Source organism: Salvelinus sp. IW2-2015, linkage group LG4q.1:29 (genome assembly GCF_002910315.2).
Source record: "Salvelinus sp. IW2-2015 linkage group LG4q.1:29, ASM291031v2, whole genome shotgun sequence".
In the NCBI taxonomy this organism is placed as follows: Eukaryota; Metazoa; Chordata; class Actinopteri; order Salmoniformes; family Salmonidae; genus Salvelinus; species Salvelinus sp. IW2-2015.
Window position 1 is genome coordinate 58,822,066 of NC_036842.1, and position 25,984 is coordinate 58,848,049.

The 25,984-nt window shown below is 42.7% G+C and overlaps 1 protein-coding gene across 1 annotated transcript in view; it reads left to right on the forward strand.

The window, feature by feature from the left end:
• Window positions 1-512: 512 nt before the first annotated feature.
• Window positions 513-25,984, forward strand: part of LOC111962244 (protein kinase C-binding protein NELL2a) — a 106,058-nt gene continuing 80,586 nt past the window's right edge. The window contains exons 1-9 of the mRNA XM_023985185.2: window positions 513-848; window positions 1,159-1,287; window positions 12,784-12,934; window positions 16,218-16,391; window positions 17,334-17,430; window positions 19,755-19,827; window positions 19,919-20,001; window positions 20,334-20,462; window positions 23,998-24,100. Of these exons, the coding sequence (XP_023840953.1) occupies window positions 800-848; window positions 1,159-1,287; window positions 12,784-12,934; window positions 16,218-16,391; window positions 17,334-17,430; window positions 19,755-19,827; window positions 19,919-20,001; window positions 20,334-20,462; window positions 23,998-24,100 (988 nt within the window). The 5' untranslated portion in view covers window positions 513-799. The remainder of the gene's footprint in view (window positions 849-1,158; window positions 1,288-12,783; window positions 12,935-16,217; window positions 16,392-17,333; window positions 17,431-19,754; window positions 19,828-19,918; window positions 20,002-20,333; window positions 20,463-23,997; window positions 24,101-25,984) is intronic.

Below are 25,984 nucleotides of genomic sequence, written 5' to 3' on the forward strand. Positions count from 1 at the left end.
AAAGCCAAGCAGTCCACTTCTCCACACGATGATGGGTCACATGTGAGAAGCTACAGTAACTTGGGAAAATAAGGTTTGAGTGGATTGATGGAGGAATCAACACACACAACAAGTATCCTCGAGATCCAAGTCATTAAAGGGTCTATCCGCAGTTGAAACAATAACAATGCGACACCACACCACTTTTTTTTGTAAAAAAACTGAGGTATGGGGCTGGAGAAATGTAACCACAATCAAAGTCATAGACAGAGACAGAGCATTAGATACAAGGACTAACCATCCATGATATAACAATTATAGATTTAACTATGTTTTGAGGCTATACAGTGTTTGTTTGGTGTTCTTCTTAATGTTTTGTATACTCAGTGAATAACAACTACAGTATTTTAGTGCGCGTTTGGGATTATCAAGGCATTTTCAGCCAAGACCACAAGGGGGTTTATTGATCCATTCGCTTCGTTCTGCTTTCCTTCACACCCTGAAAGCGGGTACCCTCTCTCTCCTCTCCTCTCCTCTGTCGCACTCGTGCAGACTGCTGAACAGAGGAGCGTTTCAGGGACTGGGAAGATTGCTTTGTTACAACCTCTATTGCCTACCCACCTGTGTCGCCGATTGACCGATGCCAGTAGTATAACATACCTGTATAAGGTAGCTCGCACTGAATGGAATAAAATCTCTTGGTGATCCGGTTTTCACAAATGTGGGATTTGTAAAAGGCTACTGAGCTGTTGTGACATCGTTGGATTGAACAGTACTGCCTCTTGGAAGTGGACAAAACATGGACTAATTTTGATTCACAATGGGATTAAAACTATTTCTTGTCCTCGGTTTATTCTGCGTCACCTCAGGTAGGACACACATTTGCCATTGACCATAATGTCTCGTAGCTAATTAATGTCAACGACTTGAGACACCCACTTTACAACATACATGATTGTAGGCTATCATCTAACTGGGTTGTCATTGTCGTGTAATTTAGTATTTCTCCTATCCACTTTCAGCTATTATTAAAATTGTAGTTGTAAATGTCAGATATATTTCTGAACACTTAGATGCGCATCTACCCAGCATCAATAACCTTTCAGGACGGGTCACGGAATATGCTGTGAATTTTGTCCTTCATGCGTAGCCTATTGTGTTTGTTTTTCTATCAATAAGTTTTAGGTTTCGGGGTTGATCCTGCTCTACGCATCAATGTGTTCGATGAATTGACGCTCGGAGAGGGTTTTGATGGAGTTAATCAAGTCCAGGGCTTTCACAGCGAGTCTCGGGCGTTCCACTTTCAAGGTAAGATGCTGCCATAAAGACACCTAATATGCTGTGTTGGGCTGAAGGAGACAGGGCAACAATGATTGATTGCAGTTTTTTCTTCATAAGAATGAAGTCCAAACTCATCAAACATGGCAAGGGAAAATACTTGTTTTGTACTATATAATATTAGATTGACCAATGGTAAATGGGCGTTGATGCTCTTAGAAGCTCTCACATAAAAGGAAACCATTCAATTTATGCATCTTCTCCACAATACAACCTGTTTGCACAACCATCTCTTTTGACATACAGTAGCGTTGTGTTGTTATTTTCTCTTTGAGTGAGGCCAGGGTCCCAGGATGCCACCTGCCCATAACAAAGGCAATGATTCCCATAATAGAGGGGGGGGGGGGGGGGGGGGGGGGGGGGGGGGGGGGGGGGGGGGGGGGGGGGGTGACACAGATCGGGGCAGACACAGACATGCAAATAATGATGGAAAGACGGCATAATGAGATTAGCAAGCAACAACACCCCGGGCTCGTGGAGATGTATGGAGCGTGGATGACGGTGAATTGACCCTAGTCAGACTGGTCCTTCAATGATTATATTTGATTTGATTATGGGTTATCTAGTCTGAACCTGTATTAGTTTGTCAGAGATAGGAGCCATTAGTAAGAATATCACTAGAAGCAATCACCATGTTTGTCCCATTTTAACATGCTAGTCTTGATCATCTGACTGGCAAAGTGGTGGTGTATTGGACAGAGAAATGCCGTTTGTCACAGGAGTTCTGCTGGGATCGCGTTCTAGTTGTAGGTTTTACTGCTCTGCCCTCGCACCTTTTAAAACGGAATAATACATCATTTAAATTAGGGTGAATCCATTTGAATTCAATCACTTTTTGACAACACCTCTTTTGTTTCGAACGAAACCTTCCATACACATTTGGCCATTGTAGAAGTGCTAAGAAAGTGACTTTTTGGACCTGAATGCCAAAACACTTAAGATGTAAAGGTACACAAATTTGACTCATTTTGCATATCCCACCATAGCATGAGACATCCATGTCTTCATCAATGGAAAATATAAACTGTTGAGATTGATATAATTTAAAAGCCACAAACAGGGTTGTCAAGCTATAAAAAATAGTTTTTTAAAATAACAATTATCATCTTTTAACCTTTAACGCTAATTATCTAAAAACGCACAAACTCCTATTGTTGTCATATATGTTGTAATTTAGACCCTGTTTTACATCATCTAAGGTTTTTGTGTTGTGTCTGCCTTCGGTTGAGACAAAACATGCTCTTCAGTACAGGGTGGGTGTCATGTTTTGGCTGATAAATGGACTAAAATGAGAATACATTTGAAATGTCAACTTTCAAGTGGTACCACAAAGATGATTGTAGATCCACACGTCAGAGGATGTTGACTTGAATGGGAATATCTGTTGTTTTAAATTATACTGTCAATCCCCCAATAGATAATAGAATATACATGACCATTTATATTGACATTCGACGGTGGATGGACCTGCTGTCATATTTGTCATCGTAATTAGAAGTTACAGTACAATTTCAGTCAAATTTACATTTCAATGGTGTACCAGCTAAATTACAGTAGTCTGAAGGGATAGGTGAAATATGTTTCTATGATTGAAATGACACCCAACCTGTATTCAAGAGCATGTTGTGTCTCAGCTGATGGTGGACACAACACCAAAACCTCAGATGATGAGAAACAGGGTCTAAGCTACAACAACAAAAAATCAGAGTGTATGCGTTTTTACATAATTTACATTAAATGTTTATTTTTATAAAAAACATTTTTTTCAAGAAATAATCAAATCGCTTGACAACACTTTTTTTAAAGCTTTTAAATGACATCGAACTCAGCCGTTTATATTTTCCAGTGGCAAAAACATGGATGGTGGGGAATGCATAATGGGTCAACATTGAACACCTTTATCTTCTGAATGTTTTGGCATTCGGGTCCAAAAAGTCCCTTTCTGACCACTTCTTCCACGTGCAAACATATATGGAAAGAATTCCTTAAATCAAAAGGAATGCTGTCAAAAAATGATTGAATTCAAATGGATTCACCCATGGTAAAGTTCTCTGCAGAAGAATATCAACCCGTACACATTAACAGATAAAGCTCTATGCATCCAGATCAATGTTTACAAAATGTGGAGTTATGCCTTCAAAAGGAACATTTGGCATCTTATAGCACATCATCCAATACAAAAGTGATGAACATTGATGTTATAGGAATACCTCATTTCCAAATCCTTCTACTACACATACCTCATGTCTATCCTCTCATTTAAATCTACTGATCTGTAGCCCTGCCCAGCAGGTCATGGCTAAAAGGGATCCAGCTTTTGTCAAATTAACATCAGATTTGACTTTTCGTAGCAGGTTAGGATAACGTATTCATCACGTTAGGAGAATTAACGTAGCAGGTTAGGAGAATTAGGTTAAGGTTAGGAAAAGGGTTCATTTGACAAAAGCTCTATCCCTTCTAACCATGACCCTGCCAGCACATTTACGCATCGTGCATCAATGTCTGCAGCTAGAGCCCCTTCTCCTCTTTGTAATGTCCCATCCTCTACTATGCCACCCTCTCTCCTCCAGTTCGCCATTGGTGTCACAAAATGGAAACATGACTCAGACTCCCCCGTACATTCTTCAGTGTGCCTCTGTCAATACAGCCCTTATTTCTCTGGATTACCTTTGAGCAGAGTTTAAGCACATTCAATTACCCACCCAGCAGAAAGGAAAGCGCTGCGTTATTTATGGCTGCTTCTGCCTGCTGACATCATTCATTTAGGATGTCTCTGATAAGTAAGTGATGCTGGGTGGAGGCGCGGTGCGGAGCGGAGCGGCAGCCAAACCTTCTGGCCTCTGTAGTGTATTCACTGGATATAGAGCTGTCTGTCTGATTGGGGTTGATAGACTGTAATCCAGATGTGTGGCTCTGGCTCGGCTAACATGGCTGCATGGGGTCATTCCTACGCTCATTAGAAACCAATCTGAATGTATACAGGGCTGTGGCTGCCTGTTTCTCTGCCTGCCTGCCCATGGGGATGGCTGGTATCTCTAGGAGGCGGGCGATGGTGAGGAGAAGAGAGGATTCTGGAGGTGGTAAAGGAGGGGAGGAAGATAGGGAATGTTTGTGTGTGTGTGTGTGTGCTAGCTTGCATGCACGTGTGTATGTGAGAGAGAGAGAGAGGAGGGAGGTGGGGATTGCATTTTAGAACGACACCCCCCGCAGCAGATCGTCTTTGAAGGTATATGTCAGCAGTACAGCAAAGTGCAGTTCAGATAGAGAGGGATGCCTCAGGGACTGGTACGATAAAGCTGGAGGAAGGAATGCCCCTGGCTATATCAGTCGCACCTAATTGGGGCAGGTGGCACCCTGTAGAAGGAACTTCGTTCATCCTATGTTTTGGTTGCAAACAAGACATCTTCATGATTAAAATAGGTTTCAGAGTAGATCCCTCTGTGGTACATACGAAGCACACCCACAAACAGCACTGAATTCCTATCGGACACAGTCTTACTACAGTAACTGATGCTGGAAAAGCAGCCTGCCATGGTCACGACAGTAAGCGGTCAGTGAGCGGTGTCCTATCCACACAGCTGCATGCGCGTGAACCCAGAGCCCTGCGTGCCGTGTGATGCTTTTGTGTCACCAGCCAGCCAGAGCTGTGTCAGAGAGGCATTAGTTCTTGTGGGATGGAAGAGACTCATTTATTATAGAGCAGCGCTCCCTGTGTGTGTCTATGTGTCTCTCTGTGTGTGTGTGTGTGTGTGTCTACCAACCAAACAGGAGGCATCTAATAGGCTAACCTCTGGGGCTACAGACAGCTACTAAAGCTATTCCGCAGAAACACAGCATTCACATCTGACTGTTTCTATGTGGAAGGACTTGTGACAGTAACTTGGCCCACAAATCAAGGTGTTTTTAGCCCTGTCAAGCCAACCTGATCCTTTGTTCCAAAAGTGCTGATGGTGGTTGGGGGTTATTTCTGTCACCTCCGGGCCACCATACACCATACATTTACATAGATAAAGGACTGGTGGCTGGCTGACACCAGCTCAAAGACTCTGAATGTCAGACAGTCAGTGGCTGGCGGACTGACGGCAGTGCAGATTCGATCAGAGAGTTTTAGAGACAGTGCTGCCCCAGCAGTCCTGGAGGTGCCCTTGGCTCAGTTTAGTGTTTGTTCCAGTAGAGCGGACACACAGTAGAGGGATAGACCATCCTCCGAATGCAGATTGCCTGAGCCGGCCGGAGCCGGCGCTGGTATTGGATTATTCAGTTAGAAGCTGTAGGCTAGCCAAAGGGGGGTAATGGAGGGTTTGGAGTTGCTGTTGAGTTTATCATTACTGTTATCTCCCAAAAGAGACGTTCTCGGATCCAACCCTCCCACGCAGATACCTCAGCCTCACCTCCAATGTTTTAAACAAAGAGTGTTTGGGGAAAATTCTATGTAATTTTCTAACTGGCGATGTTACGCAATGTTGAGTGAGGCAGGAATGTATTTATCGGCTATCTGTGGTATATTTACTTATTTGTTCTCTTTGTTTGGGGATTTTCAGATGTTTGGACTGACTGGTCCCACTTGGTCATTCTGTGCTAAACATATTTTATGCATGGTTAAATTTTGAGAGCTGAAGAGATTGCATATTTGTGAAATGTTAGAGAGGAGATGTTTTAAATACGTGACCAGTGCTATTTTGTTCCAGTAGTCCACTTGATAAAGTTAACACTATCCACATTATTTAGATCAAAACATCGCGGTGATTAGTGATGCACCGATTTGACATTTTTGGTCGATACCGATATCCAATATTTTCCTTGCCAAAAAAACAAATTTCGATAACCGATATTTAACATTTTAGCGTCTTTTTAAGCATTCTAGTACAGTTAAATAGTTAACACACACACATGGACGCAGCGGTCTAAGGCACTGCATCTCGGTGCAAGAGGCGTCACTACAGTCCCTGGTTCGAATCCAGGTTGTATCACATCCGGCTGTGATTGGGAGTCCCATAGGGCGGCGCACAATTGTCCCAGCGTCGTCCGTGTTTGGCCGGGGGAGGCCGTCATTGTAAATAAGAATTTGTTCTTAACTGACTTGCCTAGTTAAAGGTTACACACACACCACTGACCAAAATGTTATTTTGTTGGCGTTTACGTATGTAACCATTACCAGTAAAACATCATCAAAACCTACTTCTTTCACTTACTTGCTGTGCTGTTTTGTTGTTCATTTGTTCAGTCGTTTCAACTGTGGCCTCTCTTTCCCGGCGAGCACAGTCACTGTGTCCGTTTTCATCTTTTACAGCTGTGTATGTAACATTTCACGTAAACCCTCTTTCTTGTCTGCATCGAAGTAGTGGTCCTTGTACCTAGCATTAAGCTAGGTAAAGAGGTAAAGAGGCTCAGAGAGAATGCCACCAAATTGCTTGTTCACAGCCTCAAGTACTTATGTAAGTTTTAACCCCACGGTCTGTATTGGCAGTTTTGTTGAGCAGGCGTTTCAATGCCATGACAGAGGGTATCTCGTCTGCTGCAGTTTCAGTTGATTAACTTATTTCTCAAGTCAGTTGTTCGAATGGCGCTAGGAGTGTGTTCATGTTTCCAAGACAAGTTTCAAACATGTTCTCAAATGCCATTGAAATGGCAGCAGCGGTATGAGAACCAGCACATTCTTGAGCATGCAATATGGCTTTCCTCAGTACGAAATCCTTGTCGACCCACTGTGCTGTCAGACTCAGCATGCTCATGGGGCTGACATCGCTGGTCCAAATGTCAGTCATGAAGCTAATAGCAGTGACGCCCATAGCAAGTAGCTCATAGATGTACGTTTCAACAATACTGTGTAACTCCGGTAGGGCAACATCTGAAAAATAGTGTGTACCGGGGCTCGACCAGTTGGTGAAAACCAACATTATCCACGACAGAGGACAGTTGATTGTCAAGGGCAATGAATGCCATTATCTTGGCATTAATGGATTTTATCTTTGAGTTGCCTCACTGAAATTTTCTTACTCTTTCAAATGACTGCTCGACTTGAACTTGTTTAGTTGTTGGAAGTGTGCGCTTGGTATTTTTCTGCTTTTGTTCTGTGTAGCACTGTATTTTTAGTGGCGTCATTACGTCATCTACTTACTTTATATAGGTATGCACGTCAGCTTTGACAATTTTGCACATCGCCGTTAAACCAGACATCGGGCCGATGCCGGCATTTTTAGCTAATATCGGCTGATTCCGATATGCTCACCGATATATCGTGCATCCCTAGCTGTGATCTTTAACTTGCTATTATTGTTGGACTCTGTTCTGGGTAAAGTCAGGCATCTTCATCATTGTAAATTAGGGCCCGCACAACCCTTATGGAATGATAAAAAATAAATATATATATTATCTATATAATCTATAGATGTTACCCAGTGAATGAATCTTGTCCTTGAGAGGCTGTTTACATCCTTGTACAGTGTACACTTAAGGAGTCACAGTATACGGTGTACATGTGTACGGCGTAGGAGTTCATTCTGAAAATACTGGAAGATATGGGAGCAGTTGGAAAGGATTGTGTGATAGTTAGGCCAGGTTTGGAGCTTTAAAGGAACCTGTTCCAAATGGTAAACCTATGAACCATTGATTAGATTGGCATTACCCCCATGCGTTTCTAAATAGTTAACCAAATAGCTACCTGGACTATCTGCATTGACCCTTTTTGCACCAACTCTTTTGACTCATCACATATGCTGCTGCTGCTTATTATCTGTCCTGTTGCCTAGTCACTTTACCCCTACCTACAGTATATGTACGTATCTACCTCACGTACCCCTGTAGATCGCAGATCGACTCAGTACTGGTACCCTGTGTATATAGCCAAATTATCATTATTCATTGTGTATTCATTCCTTGTGTTATTTTCTTTCTATTATTTTTCAATTTTTCTCTCTGCATTTTTGGGAAGGGCACGTAAGTAAGTATACACTTGCTGTTTACGAAGGATGTGACAAATAAAATGTGATTTGATTAGCCTCATAATAATAATATTTCTTATACAATTGAAGGGGAGCATTCACCGTTGTGCACAAACTTAGAGTTCAGACTGATAAAAAAAGTAGCATTACTCATTTACAGATTAGAGTCAATCACCTGGTGTGAAACCATTAAAGCTGTATACATTATGCAGATAAGATTAGTGTGCTGGCTAGGATACCACAAAGCTCTGCTTCCCAGGAACCCTCTCTGAGCCCAATGCTTTGAACTTCTCACTCTGTCAATGCATTTCTTCATGCCTGAAAAGGAGTGTTTTTTTCCCTTAATTAATCTGTGTCCGTTAGTTCAATGATAGCATTGAAAGCAATGCCGATGTGAGATAAGGTATGACATGGATGTTCCTTTCCAGGCTATTTAATGTCTGTTTTGCCCATGTTAGAGTGGTCATTAAAAGCAGGTGGTCGCCCCATGCAGGCGCCTGCCAATACCTAATCGACTGATGGCTTCTGATGGCTCATGCCTTGCAGTGCAGTGCATGGGGATGGGGACTAGGGTATTGATTTGGCAGAGAGCGGGGGAATCTGGCCCTTTCATCCACTCCTCTTTCATGTGGAGGGTTTTTGGGAGGGTTACTGGTAGGGTACTGTCTGGGGCTAATCTTATGCCCTGAGTGAGCAGCACCGACGCAGGGGTCCTATCTCTGTGCTTTTGATGCGGGCGTCTCCAAACACAGCCGTGCTCATCAGTAAGTCTGAGAGAGGGGTCCATCTAGCTCCCTAAAGCCCCACCCTACCCCATCCTCCCAACCAGTCCCTCTCCCCATTTGACACTTCCCACCCCCCATGGGGAAGCAGGCTGTGTTCTGAAGAGGAGAGGTTACCACCAGATCACAGGCTGATGGCTTGCTGTGGATCCCCGGGCTCAGTCCCAAGGCCCCTCGGCCCAAACTGTCCCCTACCTCACCTTCATTCTGCCCTTCCATTGTGCCTGGGATTGAGATATCAGTGTGGTCCCCTTGTCTTGGCCAGTCACACTCGCCATGCTGAGGTCTGGCACATTACTGACTAGCACAGCACTGTACCATCTGCGGGCCGGAGCCTTTTGCTTGGGTTCAGTTTTGTTTTTTAAGTCTGACAAATGGCTCATTGTATTTCTGTTGTAGGGAAAAAGTCACTAAACCATTATGCGTCACCCTATTTGATCTGTAATTACGATTCAATGAGGTAGTCCACTAAGACACCTCAAAGCATTAATAATTTCCCCCAATGTCCTACATTATTATGAAGAGTGGCCACTTAGATTTAATTATTCATTCAGAGGCTTTCTGTTGCTACCATCAGGTTACTGCTGGGCAGACTAATCTGGTACATGTCACCGTTGCATCTGTCCCACCTCAGCCAATGACACTTTAATGACACCAGCTGTGGTGAGAGGATGCAGTCTAGCGTTGCATCTGTCTAGTGGACCTAAAAACCAGACAACCTTTTTTGTTGTTGACAGAAACGACTCAAAACATGGCCTCCCCATGGAGTAGCCTAGCCAGCATCCGACAGATGCTAATGCTAGCAGCACACGTTACACTCCTTCCCCGAAGACTGTATAACGTGCTTGTCTCCTATCACACGCATCGTCGACTTCTCTACATGCTCTCCCTGCACAGTGCCAGGCTTCATCGTGGCCTTGGTAGTGTTTGCAGATTGCATTGTGTTAATTGTCTACTCCCACCAGCTGGAAGTTAAATGTTTATGCGCTGAGGAGAGGCAGCGATGCTAGCTTAGCTTCCCGTAGTGCTAAAGAATGCCATCCTGCATGCGTCCCCTGGCTGGGAGTGAACCCTTTGATGTGATCGCTTCTGAGAAATGTCATAATTTATTGATGCTTCCATTAAAGTAGCATAGACGTCTGGGTAGAGTCAGGGGAGAGGGTGGCACACTGGTGGGACTGGAGACTAGCTAGGCTACACAGAGATCTGAAAATAATATAATATGTAATATACTGTATATATACAGTACCAGTCAAAAGTTTGGACACACTTACTCATTCAAGGGTTTATTTTTACTATTTTCTACATTGTCAAAAAATAGTGCAGACATCAAAACTATGAAATAACACATATGGAATCATGTAGTAACCAAAAAATTGTTAAACAAATTAAAATTGATTTTAAATGTAGATTCTTCAAAGTAGCTACCCTTTGCCTTCATGACAGCTTTGCACACTCTTGGCATTCTCTCAACAAGCTTCACCTGGATTGCTTTTCCAACAGTCTTGAAGGAGTTCCCACATATGCTGAGCACTTGTTGGCTGCTTTTTCTTCACTCTGTGGTCCAACTCATCCCAAATCATCTCAATGGTGATTGTGGAGGCCAGGTCATCTGATGCAGCACTCCATCACTCTCCTTCTTGGTCAAATAGCCCTTACACAGCCTGGAGGTGTGTTGGGTCATTGTCCTGTTGAAAAACAAATGATAGTCCCACTAAGTGTAAACCAGATGGGATGGCGTTTTGCTGCAGAATGCTGTGGTAGCCATGCAGATCACCATGCACAATGCCAAGCGTCTGCTGGAGTGGTGTAAAGCTCGCCGTCATTGGATTCTGTTGCAGTAGAAACGCGTTCTCTGGAGTGATGAATCACACTTCACCATCTGGCAGTCCGACAGACTAATCCATGTTTGGCAGATGCCAGGAGAACGCTACCGGCCCCAATTCTTAGTGCCAACTGTAAAGTTTGGTGGAGGAGGAATAATGGTCTGGGGCTGTTTTCATGGTTTGGGCTAGGCCCCTTAATTCCAGTGAAGGAGAATCTTAACGCTACAGCATACAATGACATTCTAGACGATTCTGGGCTTCCAGATGTGGCAACAGTTTGGGGAAGGCCCTTACCTGTTTCAGCATGACAATGCCCCTATGCACAAAGCGAGGCCCGTACAGAAATGTTTTGTTGAGATCGGTGTAGAAGAACTTGACTGGCCTGCGCAGAGCTCTGACCTCAACCCCATAAAACACATTTGGGATGAATTGGAACGCCGACTGCAAGCCAGGCCTAATCACCCAACATCAGTGCCCGCAGCAAGTCCCCGCAGCAATGTTCCAACATCTAGTGGAAAGCCTTCCCAGAAGAGTGGAGGCTGTTATAGCAGCAAAGGGGGGACCAACTCCATATTAATGCCCATGATTTTGGAATGAGATATTCGACGACCAGGTGTCCACATACTCTTGGTCATGTAGTGTATATATATAAGTTTGCTTTTCACAGGAAATTTCCTTCAACAACAGGGTGACCAGATTAAGATCCTACATCTGAGCAAAGAATATTCATGATTGCTCAACCGTAATGTTATCTCAGATATGTCTATTATTTCTGGCATAATGTGTATTAATGACAGGGAGAGCGGTGTTACTTTGTGGCTTCACTGAAACTTTACAGCTTCGGAGCTGCACCTTTGGATTGCAGCTTTATCTGCCAGCCGAGACAAATATATATATATAACACAGAGCCGCTGCGTTCTTCTTTCTTCTTATTATTATTATTCACTTATATTGTAAGACATGGAAGTGAAGAAGAACGCAGCGGCTCTGTGTGGCGGACACATATACATACTGTATATATGTATGTGTGTATGTATGTATGTATGCATGTATGTATATACATATACATATATAACACAGAGCCGCTGCGTTCTTCTTCTTCTTCACTTCCATGTCTTGCAGCTTTCTATCGATTTGTCTCGGCTGGCAGATGAAGCTGAAATCCAAAGGTGGATCTCTGAAGCTGCCTGTCGGAGATTGATCAGAGGTTTTGAGGAGCTGAAATAGCCAGCTGTGTTCTGCTGTAATTTCAAGAGTGGATTGTTTCTTTTGCCTGTCTGTACCGACAACTGAGGCATCGTGAATTGTTTGTTGTTTGTTTTATTTTCCTGCATCCTACTGTCTTTAAGTTTCAGTGACAGAGTAACACCGCTCTCCCTGTCATTAATACACATTATGCCAGAAATAATAGACATATCTGAGATAACATTACGGTTGAGCAATCATGAATATTCTTTGCTCAGATGTAGGATCTTAATCTGGTCACACTGTTGTTGCAGGAAATGTCCTGCACAGCAGGAAATGCAAACTTATAGTGTATTCACGGTTTAAAAAGGCTTCTAAAGTCTGTAATTTCACTTTCAGAATTGATTTGCCCTAACAAAAAATGTATCACCCCCTACAAAAATGTCCATTAATTATAATCCACACAATAATTCACATTTCCTGTTGCTGCAGAATAATTTTCCTGCTGTGGGAGAAACTGGTCAAATTAAGTTCCTGCATCTGTATGTAACATGCAATGAGGTAATAATATCAAGAATAACCAACATCTGCAACAATGATAGATAACCTCTAATGAATGGAAACACATGGAAATGAAATGGGTAAATTAATAATGCTGATGTATTTGAATTCTCAAGTGCTACTACAATATTGTCTTTTTAATGATCAAACTGTCACTTGTTCTTTTCCCAGGTTCATCCAGGGAGGTGAAGGCCCCTGAGGATGTGTCTGCGCGGATGCTCCAGAAGCTGAGGGGCCGGACTGAGTTCACCGTGCTGGTCACCCTGAAACAGGAGCACCTAAACTCTGGGGTCATCCTGTCCATCCACCACTCTGAACAGAGGTACGGCCAGAGTCCTTACAATACTTACTGAATACAATGCTGGAGTCCTCACAATACACGCCGAACACAATGTCAGAGATCTCACAAAGCACACTGATCAGAGTATGAATGGCTCACCTTTGCAGTGAAGTCTTCTTAAAATATGGGAGTGTCATTTGTGTGTAGAATGTGTTGAGGGTACATACAGTATTTTTGTGTAACTGATGCACACACACAACATGTTAATTTGTTTAAATGTATGTACATTTTAAAGTATTTTGTCTTTAATGTATTTTACGTTATGTGTCGGACCCCAGTAAGACTAGCTGTCGCTACTGGCGTCGGCTAATGGGGATCCTAATAAATAAAAAATAAATAAGAAAATACTGATTTGATACCTGCAGCACTAACAGATCTGTAATATGGTGCGTGTTGGTGGCAGGGAAGTCAGGCGCAGGAGAACGAACTTGGTGAAAACTGAGTTGTTTAATAAATGCTGATAAAACCCAAAATAACAAAAGTGGGTACAAAACCCGTCGCACACCAACATAATACATGCACATCACATACAATCAAACAATCTCCGACAAGGACATGAGGGGAAACAGAGGGTTAAATACACAACATGTAATTGATGGGATTGGAACCAGGTGTGAAGGAAGACAAGACAAAACCAATGGAAAATGAAAAATGGATCAGTGATGGCTAGAAGGCCGGTGACGTCGACCGCCGAACACCGCCCGAACAAGGAGAGGGACCGACTTTCGGCGGAAGTCGTGACAAGACCAGACTTAACAATTCTGTACAGACAAAGCAAATGACCCTGTACGGCACAATCTCATGTTATTCCTAGTGCAGCACTAAACCAAACACAGGCACATTGTGGTTGTGAACAGAAAGGTGATGAGCCTCTCTCCCCTTCCTGGTTAGTTAGCATGCTGATCTGTTTTCCATTAGCTAGCTGTGCAGCCAGCAGATCAGACTGGTAATCAGAATGCCACATAATGTGTTGATTGAACTGTGTACATTAAAGTCAGTGCAAAGTAAAGACCTCACTGCAATGTTAATGACTTTCCCCAGCTCTGATAAGCCCAGCTAGGCTGTGTGTTCACTGCACGCTACAGGCTCGCTTCACTGTTTCATTTGGTTTAGAAATGGTTTGCTGAGTGATCCCGGCAGGCAGAGTTACTGGATTTGTGCAGCTGGTATATTGTGCATGGCTGGGGCAGAATAACTCGTTATATCGGTTTGTAGATAAATCAACTCCAGTTCCTCTTCAGTACAGTTCCTCTTCTAAGTGGTTGTTTATCTTTTGAATAATACTTTGAAGCGAGTAGCTCCAAAGAAATCTCTGTCTTTAAAGCCAGAGCTGATGACTCTTTATTGGCAACTCTGGCAGCTCTTTCCATTAGTGGCACTTCATATAGGGAATCTCTATGGACTGGATAGATGGAATGCAGGGATTTCCTGAAACACCAATGTACCCCTGTCCCCATGAGTTTACTCCTCTCACTCACATCACATGGTTGTACTAGTGTTGCCTGGTGTTGTGTCTTACTGAAGCTCTCATTAACAGCCATAGAGTAGCATTAAGCTTGCACATATTCCTGGGATTGAATCTTGAAAGGGTGATCAGACCTAGAGAGACCATGATTCTTTGAAACAGGGTGAGGCATTTATATTTCACCATGGGGTGAGTGAGGTGAGAGATCTACTTTACTGAAAGGATTCTGGGAATGAAGAGGAACAGTTCAGCTGTCTGTAGAATAATGGGTGTGGTCGGTCCTCTATTGTACTGCCTTTTACCTCTGTTAGTGATGTTGAATTGGGTAGAATGGGGTGTGTGTGTGTGTGTGTGTGTGTGTGTGTGTGTGTGTGTGTGTGTGTGTGTGTGTGTGTGTGTGTTGTGTGTGTGTGTGTGTGTGTTGTGTGTTGCGATAGCCATTCCTCTCTCCATATTCCATCTGCTCATTATTCCTGGTTCCACACGAGACAAACTCAAAGTTCCAGTCAAAAGTTTGGACACACATACTCATTCAAGGGTTTTTCTTTATTTTTACTATTTTCAACAATAACAAATATGGAATCATGTAATAACCAAAAAAGTGTTAAACAAATCAAAATATGTTTTATATTTGAGATTATTTTGAGATATTTAGATAATTATCCCGTTGAGAAACACATTATAGTCCCACTAAGCGCAAAATAGTTGGGATGGCGTATTGCTGCAGAATGCTGTGGTAGCCATGCTGGTTAAGTGTGCCTTGAATTCTAAATAACACAAACAGTGTCACCAGCAAAGCACCCCACACCATAACATCTTCTCCTCCGGTGGGAACCACACATGCGGAGATCATCCGTTCACCTACTCTGCATCTCACAAAGATACAGCGGTTGGAACCAAAAATTGAAATGTGGACTCATCAGACCAAAGGACAGATTTCCACCGGTCTAATGTCTATTGCTCGTGTTTCTTGGCCCAAGCAAGTCTAGTCTTCTTATTGGTGTCCTTTAGTAGTGGTTTCTTTGCAGCAATTCGACCATGAAGGCCTGATTCATACAGTTTCTTCTGAACAGTTGATTTTGAGATGTGTCTATTACTTGTACTCTGTGAAGCATTTATTTGGGTTGCAATCTGAGGTGTAGTTAACTCTAATGAACTTATCCTCTGCAGCAGAGGTAACTCTGGGTCTTCCTTTCCTGTGGCGGTCCTCATGAGGGCCAGTTTCATCATAGCACTTGTTGAGTTTTGCGACTGCACTTGAAGAAACTTTCAAAGTATTTGAAATGTCTTAAATTAATGATGGACTGTCGTTTCTCTTTGCTTATTTGAGTTGTTCTTGCCATAATATGGACTTTGTCTTTTACCAAATAGGGCTGTCTTCTGTATACCACCTCTACCATGTCACAACACAGCTGATTGGCTCAAACGCATTAAGGAGGAAAGAAAATGTACTTTTAACAAGGCACACCTTTTAATTGAAATGCATTCCATGTGACTTCCTCGTGAAGCTGGTTGAGAGAATGCTAAGCGTATGCAAAGCTGTCATCAATGCAAAGGGTGGCTACTTTGAAGAATCTCAAATCTCAAATATAATTTGATTTGTTTAACACTTTTTTGGTTACTACATGATTCCATATGTGTGATTTCATAGTTTTGACGTCTTCACTATTATTCTACAGTGTAGAAAATAGTAAAAGTAAAGGAAAATCCTTGAATGAGTAGGTGTGTCCAAACCTTTTGACTGGTACTGTATGTCTAAATCAATTCCTTTCTCCATATTCTGTCCGCTTGTCCATTCAGGTTCCTGGAGTTGGAGAGCAGTGGGCAACGCAGTGAGGTGCGTCTCCACTACCGCACCAAGGGTCAGCAGGCCCACACTGAGGTGTTTCCCTACAGCCTGGCAGACGGACAGTGGCACAAGGTCTCTGTGGCAGTCAGCGCCTCCCACATCATATTGCACGTCGACTGCAACAGGTACGCTTCATGAATGCCATAGTAATGAAACTAATCAGGTTTCATTTATTCCAGTATATCGGTATTTATTCATTGTCCGTTTAGGATTTTTACTTTACCTTCTATAACAATATTTTAATGTTTGATTTGTTTGCAATAAATAATTCCTTAATGACTCAAAAAAATGGAAAACATCCGTTTTTAAACAACTGCTAAGCTGAGAACTGCTAGCTAACTTTCTAGCACAAGTCAACAACTTCGGGAGGGCAAGCTTGCAAAATAGATCCAGAGAAATCGGACTACCCCTAGTGGCGAAAGTAAAAACTGCAAGCCGAGTCAGTCAATTCTTCTCATAAAGGAAACGTTTGTTTGATGAAATAGAGCCATACTAAGACAAAAGAAATGTGACACAATGTGTAAATGATAACAAATTAGTGCACGATATTAAGACATTTATGAAAATTCTGGAACTAAATTCTGAAATTGAACAAGAGGCTACAAAATAGAATTTTGATTCCTATGCAACGTTCTACTAATAGGAATACTTCACTGTTAGTTTTGTCCTTTTATTCTTTTTGTTTGAACAGTAAAACAATCAGCATGGAGAAAGGTCAATAAAACCACTTAGAATTTATTTGTTGCCATGCACTACCCATAAAGCATATTTAGAACTTGTATTATTCGAAACATAAAATATGGTCAAAAATTTGAAGAATTCTGTGATATGATATTTTGGCCATATCGCCCAGCCCTGAAGCTAAGTAGCGAGTAAGATGACAGAACTGGGTGTTTTTAGTGTTAGGGGCATTATTACTATTCAATTTATTCAAATATTATTGTTTTAGTGGTAGTAGTATTAGAAGGTGTGGTGTAGTTGGCAATTATGTTTAATGATTAGCGGTAATCATGTTTTGCTGACCCTCTGTGTTGTTTTGACCTGTTTCTGTCTTTCTGTCTTTGTAGGATCTATGAGAGGGTGGTGGAGATCCCGTTCATGGACATACCTGATGACGCAACTTTCTGGCTGGGACAGAGGAACAGCGCCCATGGCTTCTTCAAGGTAAATATGACATGTTTTGTAAAGCTGAAAACTCTTCACGGTGGCTTATGTTTGACGGTGCATCATAAACGGTGATGATGCTGCTTGATAAATGATTTAAATCATTGAGGAGAAAATTACGCGCGTTGGCTCATGGACCTTGTTTTCCCACAACCCACGTACTCCCCACCCCCTTCCCATCCTTGGTTGTTTAACCATTGACTTTATTTATCAAGTCTGGGGATTTAATTGGTCACATTTCTCAAGTTTGCCAATGTAAATGTTACATTCTTTCACACCCATCCCTCATATTACGAATGAATTGACATGTTTGTCCCATATATTGTGTCCCCCCTTGTTTACTGCTGCTGTGCATAGCCGGCGTAATTATCCCAGAAACACTGATTTGCTAGAAATCGGTAAAAGCCTTTGGAATGGACCGTGCTCACTAAACATGCCCTATTGTTTTATCAGACTTGAAGATATATCGCCCCTCACACAGGTTTAATCCTCCCAGGAACATCCTTCCCACAGGGATAAGTTACAGTATATTGTCCTCTCATCTGCTTTTAACCACACTGGTGGTGCTTTGTGTCTGCTGTCGGGACAAACAGACCACCAGAATGTGTGTCTGCGCGTGTGTGTGTGTGTCTGTGTACATATTGCATCTGTGTGTGTAGGTACGACTGCCTCTTTGTGTATCGGTCTGTGTGTGTGTGTCGCTTCTGGCTGTTGCATTTCCTCAGCGTTAATTGGCAGATGAAAGAAGACTTGGAGGTCACCCACTAGTCTTGTCGTGTGCCCACCACACCTTTCCCTCCCTGATTAGTGCTGGGAAAGGAAAGCCACATCTCTTCTAACGAAAAAACCCTTAATTAACATATCTCACACTCTTTCTTTGTCTCTGTTTGTATAGGGGTTTAGAGGAAGCACAAAAAAAGTTGCTTCCATAACAGTCTAGTGGCAGACACTTTTATCACAGAAATGGAGGATACCCATTCAGCAGTTCAATATTATAGCATCCTACATACACTGAGTATAGCAAACATTCGGAACACCTTCCTAACATTGAGTTGCACCCCCCCATGACATTAATAAGGGATCATAGCTGTCAACTGGATACACTAGACTTGTCATGGAAAGAGCAGGTGTTCTTAATGTTTTGTACACTACAGTCAGTACGTAATATACCATGATGTGTATGAGGGAGAAATCCTTAAGATGGCTCACAATTGACGACCAATTAAGTTGCACTTAGATCCTAATCTTTCATTTCCAGACACTTTGCACGGTTTACCCCTGTAGGCTACGTCTGGAAAGCAGCTCGTTTTGACAGTAATCATACGCTCAATAACATTTCACACGTCATGCATACATTCATCAGTGATACGTACATGCGTTATCTTCCCTAGTCTGACGGTTTTTCAGCCTTCCACTGAGTCAGCGTCTAAATTACCGGGAGATGGAAACATGTTTAACGAAACACGACTCATGCCTGCTTCCATCTGACCTGATGTTGCCATGAGGAATCAGCGAATTGGGTTCTTTCGATTTGAATTTATGGCCAGTAAATTGAAGTAGCAAGACAATTTAAAAAAACAATTTCTCATAAGTTGCGCGGCTCCAAAAAATCCACTCAAGGAATGGAAGGGGCCAGGTTTCCATGGTTACTGAGTGTCTGGATATGCGGTTCGGCCACAGGACGAAAGGCTATCAAATTAAGAGACCTATGAATCAAATTGAAACTGTATCTCATAGTTATGCTTATCAAAGGGAATCAGGAGAAAACAGAAATTGCTATTACATTCATGACTCCCGTATCATTGGTTCACTTTGCATCCAATTTCAGTCCAATTATCTCACCACACAGACTGTACCAGTCCAGAGAACACATAACTCAGAATAAACTTGTCAGACTGCCTCCCCGATATTGAAACACACATTTCCAGTAACATTCACTAAATATTTCATACATTTGTTTTCTGATAACAGTATTTATTGAGGTTGTGCAAGATTTGAAGATGATGAATTGCGTGTGTGTGTGTCTGTGTGTGTGTGCGTGTGTGCGTGCGTGCGTGCGTGCGTGCGTATGTGCCTGCATGCCACAGTAAATGAACAATAAACTAGACCATGTTTCATCTCTGTTATCTCTCCTCAACCTATTGTGCATTAGTTTCCTTAGCTTCTCTTTATATAACACCATCCACTGCATTGATGATGGCTATCCTCTCATTTCAGGTGCTATCTGTGATCAAGTAGGACACATTTAGTCTGAAGAGACAGTATGCTCTGTGCTGGCTGTAACTAAGTCTGGGTTTTTTTTCTGTGTGGGTGTGTGTCTGCAGGGTGTAATGCAGGATGTTCAGATACTAGTCCTGCCTCAGGGATTCATCTCTCAGTGCCCAGATCTCAACCGGAGTGAGTCCACACCTATTGTATTGTAATGTTATTCACCTGTAACATTAAGGCATGTCTACACATTTTGGATATGTGGTCGGTTCTTTTCTAGCATGCCCAACCTGCAATGACTTCCACGGACTGGTGCAGAAGATCATGGAACTGCAGGATATCTTAGCCAAAACATCCAGCAAGGTACTGGGATGTATCCTGGTTATAAATCTTTGTTGTCAAGGCTGATAGCTTGGGCTATTCATTTCTGCTTCAACATGTTTCCTTCACCATCAAAGATGCAACCATACTGGCTATGGTCTACCTCCATACTTGCCATCTATAGTCTTCTTATATGAATCTACTTTGATAATGTTATACAGTGAAGATCTCCTTTAGTGCATGGTCGACTGTAGCAGGGCTTGTAGTAGGACTTGTTTCATGTGTATAGAGATGGATGATATGCACCGATCTGAGGCTCACTCCCCCCTCTCCCTCCCCCTTCCTCCCTTTGTATCTGGGCTTGGCGTGGCCAGCTGTCCAGGGCGGAGGAGAAGATGAATGGTCTGGATGGATGCTATTGTGAGAGGACCTGCAGTGTCAAGGGGGTCGTCTACAGAGAGGACGAGTCCTGGACAGATGGCTGCAGGAACTGCACTTGCACGGTGGGCTATGTGTGTGTGTGTGTGTGTGTGTGTGTGTGTGTGTGTGTGTGTGTGTGTGTGTGTGTGTGTGTGTGTGTGTGTNTGTGTGTGTGTGTGTGTGTGTGTGTGTGTGTGTGTGTGTGTGTGTGTGTGTGTGTGTGTGTGTGTGTGTGTGTGTGTGTGTGTGTGTGTGTTTCAATGGCCCCATTGTAGACCCTGCCTTTGTTTTGGGCTTCAGTTCATCAAGTGTTGGTGGGGAGGTGGGGCCATACCCCATTGTTGATGGCTTATGTTCTCATTACTGCATTGGATTGAAAGGAGTGTTGCCCTAGATTCCCAAATAAAACAGGACAGAAAACAAGAAGGATAGAAAATGTACGCAGTAACTTGGATTATACAGATAGAGCTGCAGGACTCAGCCATGGTGGACATACCCTCTCTAGGGTCTACTTTCCTCTCCAAGAACTATTAGAACATTTAGTTATGAGAATAACTATATATCACATCAACAGACATATTTCACCCCCTGTCATTCTACCAGCTATAAGACACCAATTCCTCTCTATGCCACTGAACTAGGGATGGGGGTTTGAAATAATTTCACCATTCGAGTAATATAATTTTTTGTCAGATATCCAGATATTTTAGAAAGTATATATTTTTTAACTTGTGTTTTTAACTTGAGCACTGCTGCGCAAGGGAGAGAGATTGGCAAGGGAGAGAGGTTGACGCTCTATTGCTGCAGCTGTGGAGGGGCTGTGTGTGTGGGAGCGAGGAGACGAAGGGAGAGAGAGAGAGACGCAGTAGCCGTATCGGCTACAGCCAAGACGAGCTAACTTGTAGCAGCCACATTGTTATTTATCATCCCATATTACAGTGCCTGTCTTGTCTGGAGTAGACTAGAGAAGCCAGCCAGCTAGCTAAGTTAGCCAGCTATAGCTAGCTAGGCTAATTGAGGCCAAATGCTGCTCTTTCTCCCCAACCCCATTCAGATAAAACAATAGCCTAGCTATTGCTTGCTCATTGTAGCCTACTCCTCATTTCGCAAACTTTTAATTCCGAAATTTTATTCCATCTTGCATTGCACTCACTCCACTTGCTACACATGGAGCCGCTTTGATTGACCAACATAAACAACAATCTACACACGTGAAGGCTACCTGTGGGCTACCGGTCTTCTTATGGGGCGCACATCATAAAAACTACATTGAAAAGTGTTTTGTTTTATTAAATTAATCATTAAATATGTAATGTTATATCCTTGTATGTAACAATGTCACATGGATATTTTTTATTTACGTTAGAAAAAGCTTTTTCAGTTGTTAAAGGTCCAATGCAGCTGCTTTTATCTCAATATCAAATCATTTCTGGGTAACAATTAAGTACCTTAATGTGATTGTTTATTTCTCACACAATTTTTCTAGGACTGTCTGGGAGTGGTCTGAGTTGGGAGGGGACACTGGAAACTAGCTGTTATTGGCAGAGACGTTTAGAACCCTCTTTATTATTGGTCTATTAACTCATTTGCCGCCTGGTGATGTCATCAGGCAGGCCAAAACTCCATCCCACCAAAACAGGCTGTCAGGGTCGTGTGCATAGGTGGCAGGGAAGTCAGGCGCAGGAGAGTTAGACGGAGTGTAAATGGAGACTTTTAATAAATGTCCACTTCACATGCTCCAAACACGAAAATATACATACATAAAATAAACATGGGTACGAAGACCCGTCGCGCACCTATACACCCAGAAACAACACTTGACATAAAACAATCTCTGACAAACACATGAGGGGAAACAGAGGGTTAAATACACAATAGGTAATGAATGGGATTGACAACAGGTGTGTGGGAAGACAAGACAAAACCAATGGAAAATGAAAAATGGATTGATGATGGCTAGAAGGCCGGTGACGTCGACCGCCGAACACCGCCCGAACAAGGAGAGGCAACGACTTCGGCAGAAGTCGTGACACAGGCTGACATTTCAGGACGTCTTTGACCAACAGTTTGTTCCCAATTTCACAGTATTATTCCAACATCAGTGTGTAAATATATATAAAACACAGGGAAATCACGTTTTTTTGACTGCACTGGGCTTTTAAAATAGGCATAAATTAATACAATATTCAGTATTCGAATACTAACGTCCGTTCGGATATTCTAAAAAATAACTGTGCATATCCCTACAATGAACTCCTCAAATGAGCGGATCTGTGGATTTGCGCCAGCTGATGAGGTGTACTATGAGGAGATCCCGTATTGCTTAGTACATTATATTGGTATAATGTGAGTATTCTTTTTTATTCAACTAGGCAAGTCCATTAAGAACAAATTCTTATTTACAATGACGGCCTATTGTGCACCACCCTATGGGACTCCCAATCCCAGCCAGATGTGATGCAGCTGGGATTCAAACCAGCTACTGTAGTGACGCCTCTTGCACTGAGATGCAGTGTCTTAGACCGCTGCACCACTCGGGAACCCTGTAAATGTACATATCTTTCACCTACTTACTCTCGACAGATGATCATTATCATCAGCGATTTGTTTCACCCCGCTCATCCAATGAATCGTCGGTGCTCATAGACTTGTCGTGTCCTCGATGAAGACTGCAATTACGCCATTAGATAGACATGTTCCTCACGTTACGTGTGGCAATTAGCCGCAACCTTTCAAACTAAAAGGTCACAGCATTAAGATGGTATCAAATATAGTGGATGAGTCAATCCATGTTTCTTTAAGTAGAGTTCAGTTCTCGGGGAGGAATGTGGGTGAGTTACAGAGATGGAAGCACCTCATACTTATTCAATCCTTAAGACTGAATATCTTATAGAGACTCTAGGGGAAGAAGGCAGGGGCATCATTTCATCTTAACCTAGGTTATGGCAAACATCTTTTTACGCTCATTTACTGCATTTCTACACAATTTAAAAACTCTAAAATGCAATTTGGCGAGCTGCAAAAACAAGCAAAATGGACTCCAGCCATTATCACCGTGTACAGTAGCTGTAGCTCTATTCACCTCAGTCAATAGGGGACTGAACATTCTACAAACAGCTGCCTGCTATGCACTAGCTCAGCACTGGGATTAAAACTTTAGTTTAGTTTCATGTCTAGTCAAACAGCAGTTACCTAGCCAAAGCCTTCTACTACAGCCATCTTTACCTCTGCAATGTGTTGAGAAAAAGTCCTGCTGGTTCCTGCAGCTGCGTCGATGTGCTCTTCCACAGAGAGGAAGATGTGAAGCGAAAGGTTTCATTCTCGCCCAAATCTGTCCAAAATAAGCCCAATGCATTTCTATGGGCTTATTTTGGTCCTAAGCTTGTCGCCTGCTTTCCCGCCTTTGGGACAACGACTCCCATTGTTAGGGCGGAGACATGAGCATCTCGTCATTATATGCAGATCTCTGCTCTCCATAAAGTGAGCCAGACATTACAAACAACTTTCCTTCCTCTCCCAGGCATCCGCAAGTCCCAATTGACGTCAGTGGAAGAAGGTTGTGTTTAATACTGTTGCCTGTCAGTTTCAGTGACTTCCTGTCATTTCTCTCTCCCACAGAATGGCACAGTGCAGTGTGAGACCATCTCCTGCCCACCCCCTCAGTGCCCAGCGGGCACCACGCCTGCCTACGTGAAGGGCGCCTGCTGCATGGAGTGCCAACGTGAGTGAAATGTCTTAACACACACACATACACATGCACAGATGGACGTACACACAGATGGACGTACGCCCACAGATGGACGTACGCCCACAGATGGACGGACACACACACACACACACACACACACAACACACACACACACACACACACACACACACACACACACACACACACACACACACACACTCCACAAAGGCTGCCTTGACAACTGACCACAGCTCTGCATTGCTAAACTGCTCCCCAACATGCCTCCTGAGATGCTCCATCCTTTTGCATATACATGGACCAATTATTTAACAGCCAGCTTATCAACACAGGTGGCCACATTGACACAAACGGGAAACAGACACCAGGGTTTGCAGGATGTGAGATAAACTAGTTCCTGTTTACACTAGACAGGATGATGCTACTGTATGAGGCGGGGGAGCTCATCATGGACTTTCAAATCGATTTTTTTTTTTTTTTAAACGTATTTGAAGTTGAGGAAAAACAACATGAAAAACATGTTTATCTGGAGAAAGAAAACGGAATTATGAAATGGATGCAGGATGCCATTGGAGCAGCCTTGTGTCTGGCTGAGCAGACCATGAAACATTAAGATAAATGCCTGTATGTTTTATTTGATCAATAACCGCTTAGCCCGTGGATGTGTTCTTTTCAGATAAATAATTCTGTTTCATCACGTATCTACACAGAGAGAAGGTTTTTCTAGCAGACTCGGAAGATAGGAAAGCAGCGCTATTAGCCTCCTATATACAGGGCCTTACCACTTATATTTCCTCAATTTCTGTTTTCAACATAGAGATGGATTTCAAAGAATATTAGCTCCATAGTGAGTGATGTGTTTACCTTTCAAAAGCAATAGAGGCAGTATAGTTCCTGAGATTACATTCCTCTTAAACATGCATGCTGTACGTCACACATTCCAAGGTTCTCTCAACATTGTGTTTGCTCTCAATAAGCCTCTTGTTATTAAGAAGAGCTAGTTCCACTGTATAACGTGTGGCAGACTATATATTTTTAGAGGCCTGGGTTACACAGTACATCTTTTCAAGTGTAAATTGAATTACATTTAAACTCACTGCAAAACTCACACACACACACCATCAACACACAAACAGGCGCAAGCTGATCCATGGGAATCAGACTCAGTCAAACTATTCATACCACATTCAGTTTGACTCTTTATCAAAGGAAATCCATTAGCTTAGCTCGCTAATCATGCTGTGTTGGCATAAACACTCCCCCTCCCTACCCAACTCTGCACTGCGTTGTGACGGGCGGAGGCGGTTGAAAGGCCTGTAAGCATCCTAATCTGACATCAACACACTGGTATAAATCCTCCTTAACTCTGCCACCTCTGTGTCTCTGTGTACAGCACTGAGGTAGACAAAGACAGGGCTCATTAAGCTTGCTTTGGTGTTAGAGACTCAAAGGAAGACTCCCTCTCCAAATGAAAACCTTATCTGTTCACCTACTGTACATTACCTCCTCACGGAGCGGGAGGCAGGGAGCTAGGTTCTGGTTCGGATGACTTGTCAAGCACAATGTTTTTAATAGCTTTTTCAAAACTTCATCAATGCTTTTCCTGGTCATCAATTTAGTTCGTTTTACTGGTTCTTGTGCAGATATAATAATTCACAGTTTGATTGACGGGTGAAATGGCTTGGCGGTTAGGGTTTGGCCTATATACGTTTTCCTCTAGCAATTCTGATAATCAGGTAGCCTATCCACTCAAACCTCCACATCAAACTGACATATTTAATAGGATTTCCTGCCCAAGTAAGATCATCGCCTTTCCCCCAGTCATACTGTGTCACGTTGAAGTCCAATGCTCCCACTCTGTTTTCAGATAGGGACAGACATGAAAATCTTTCTTATGTG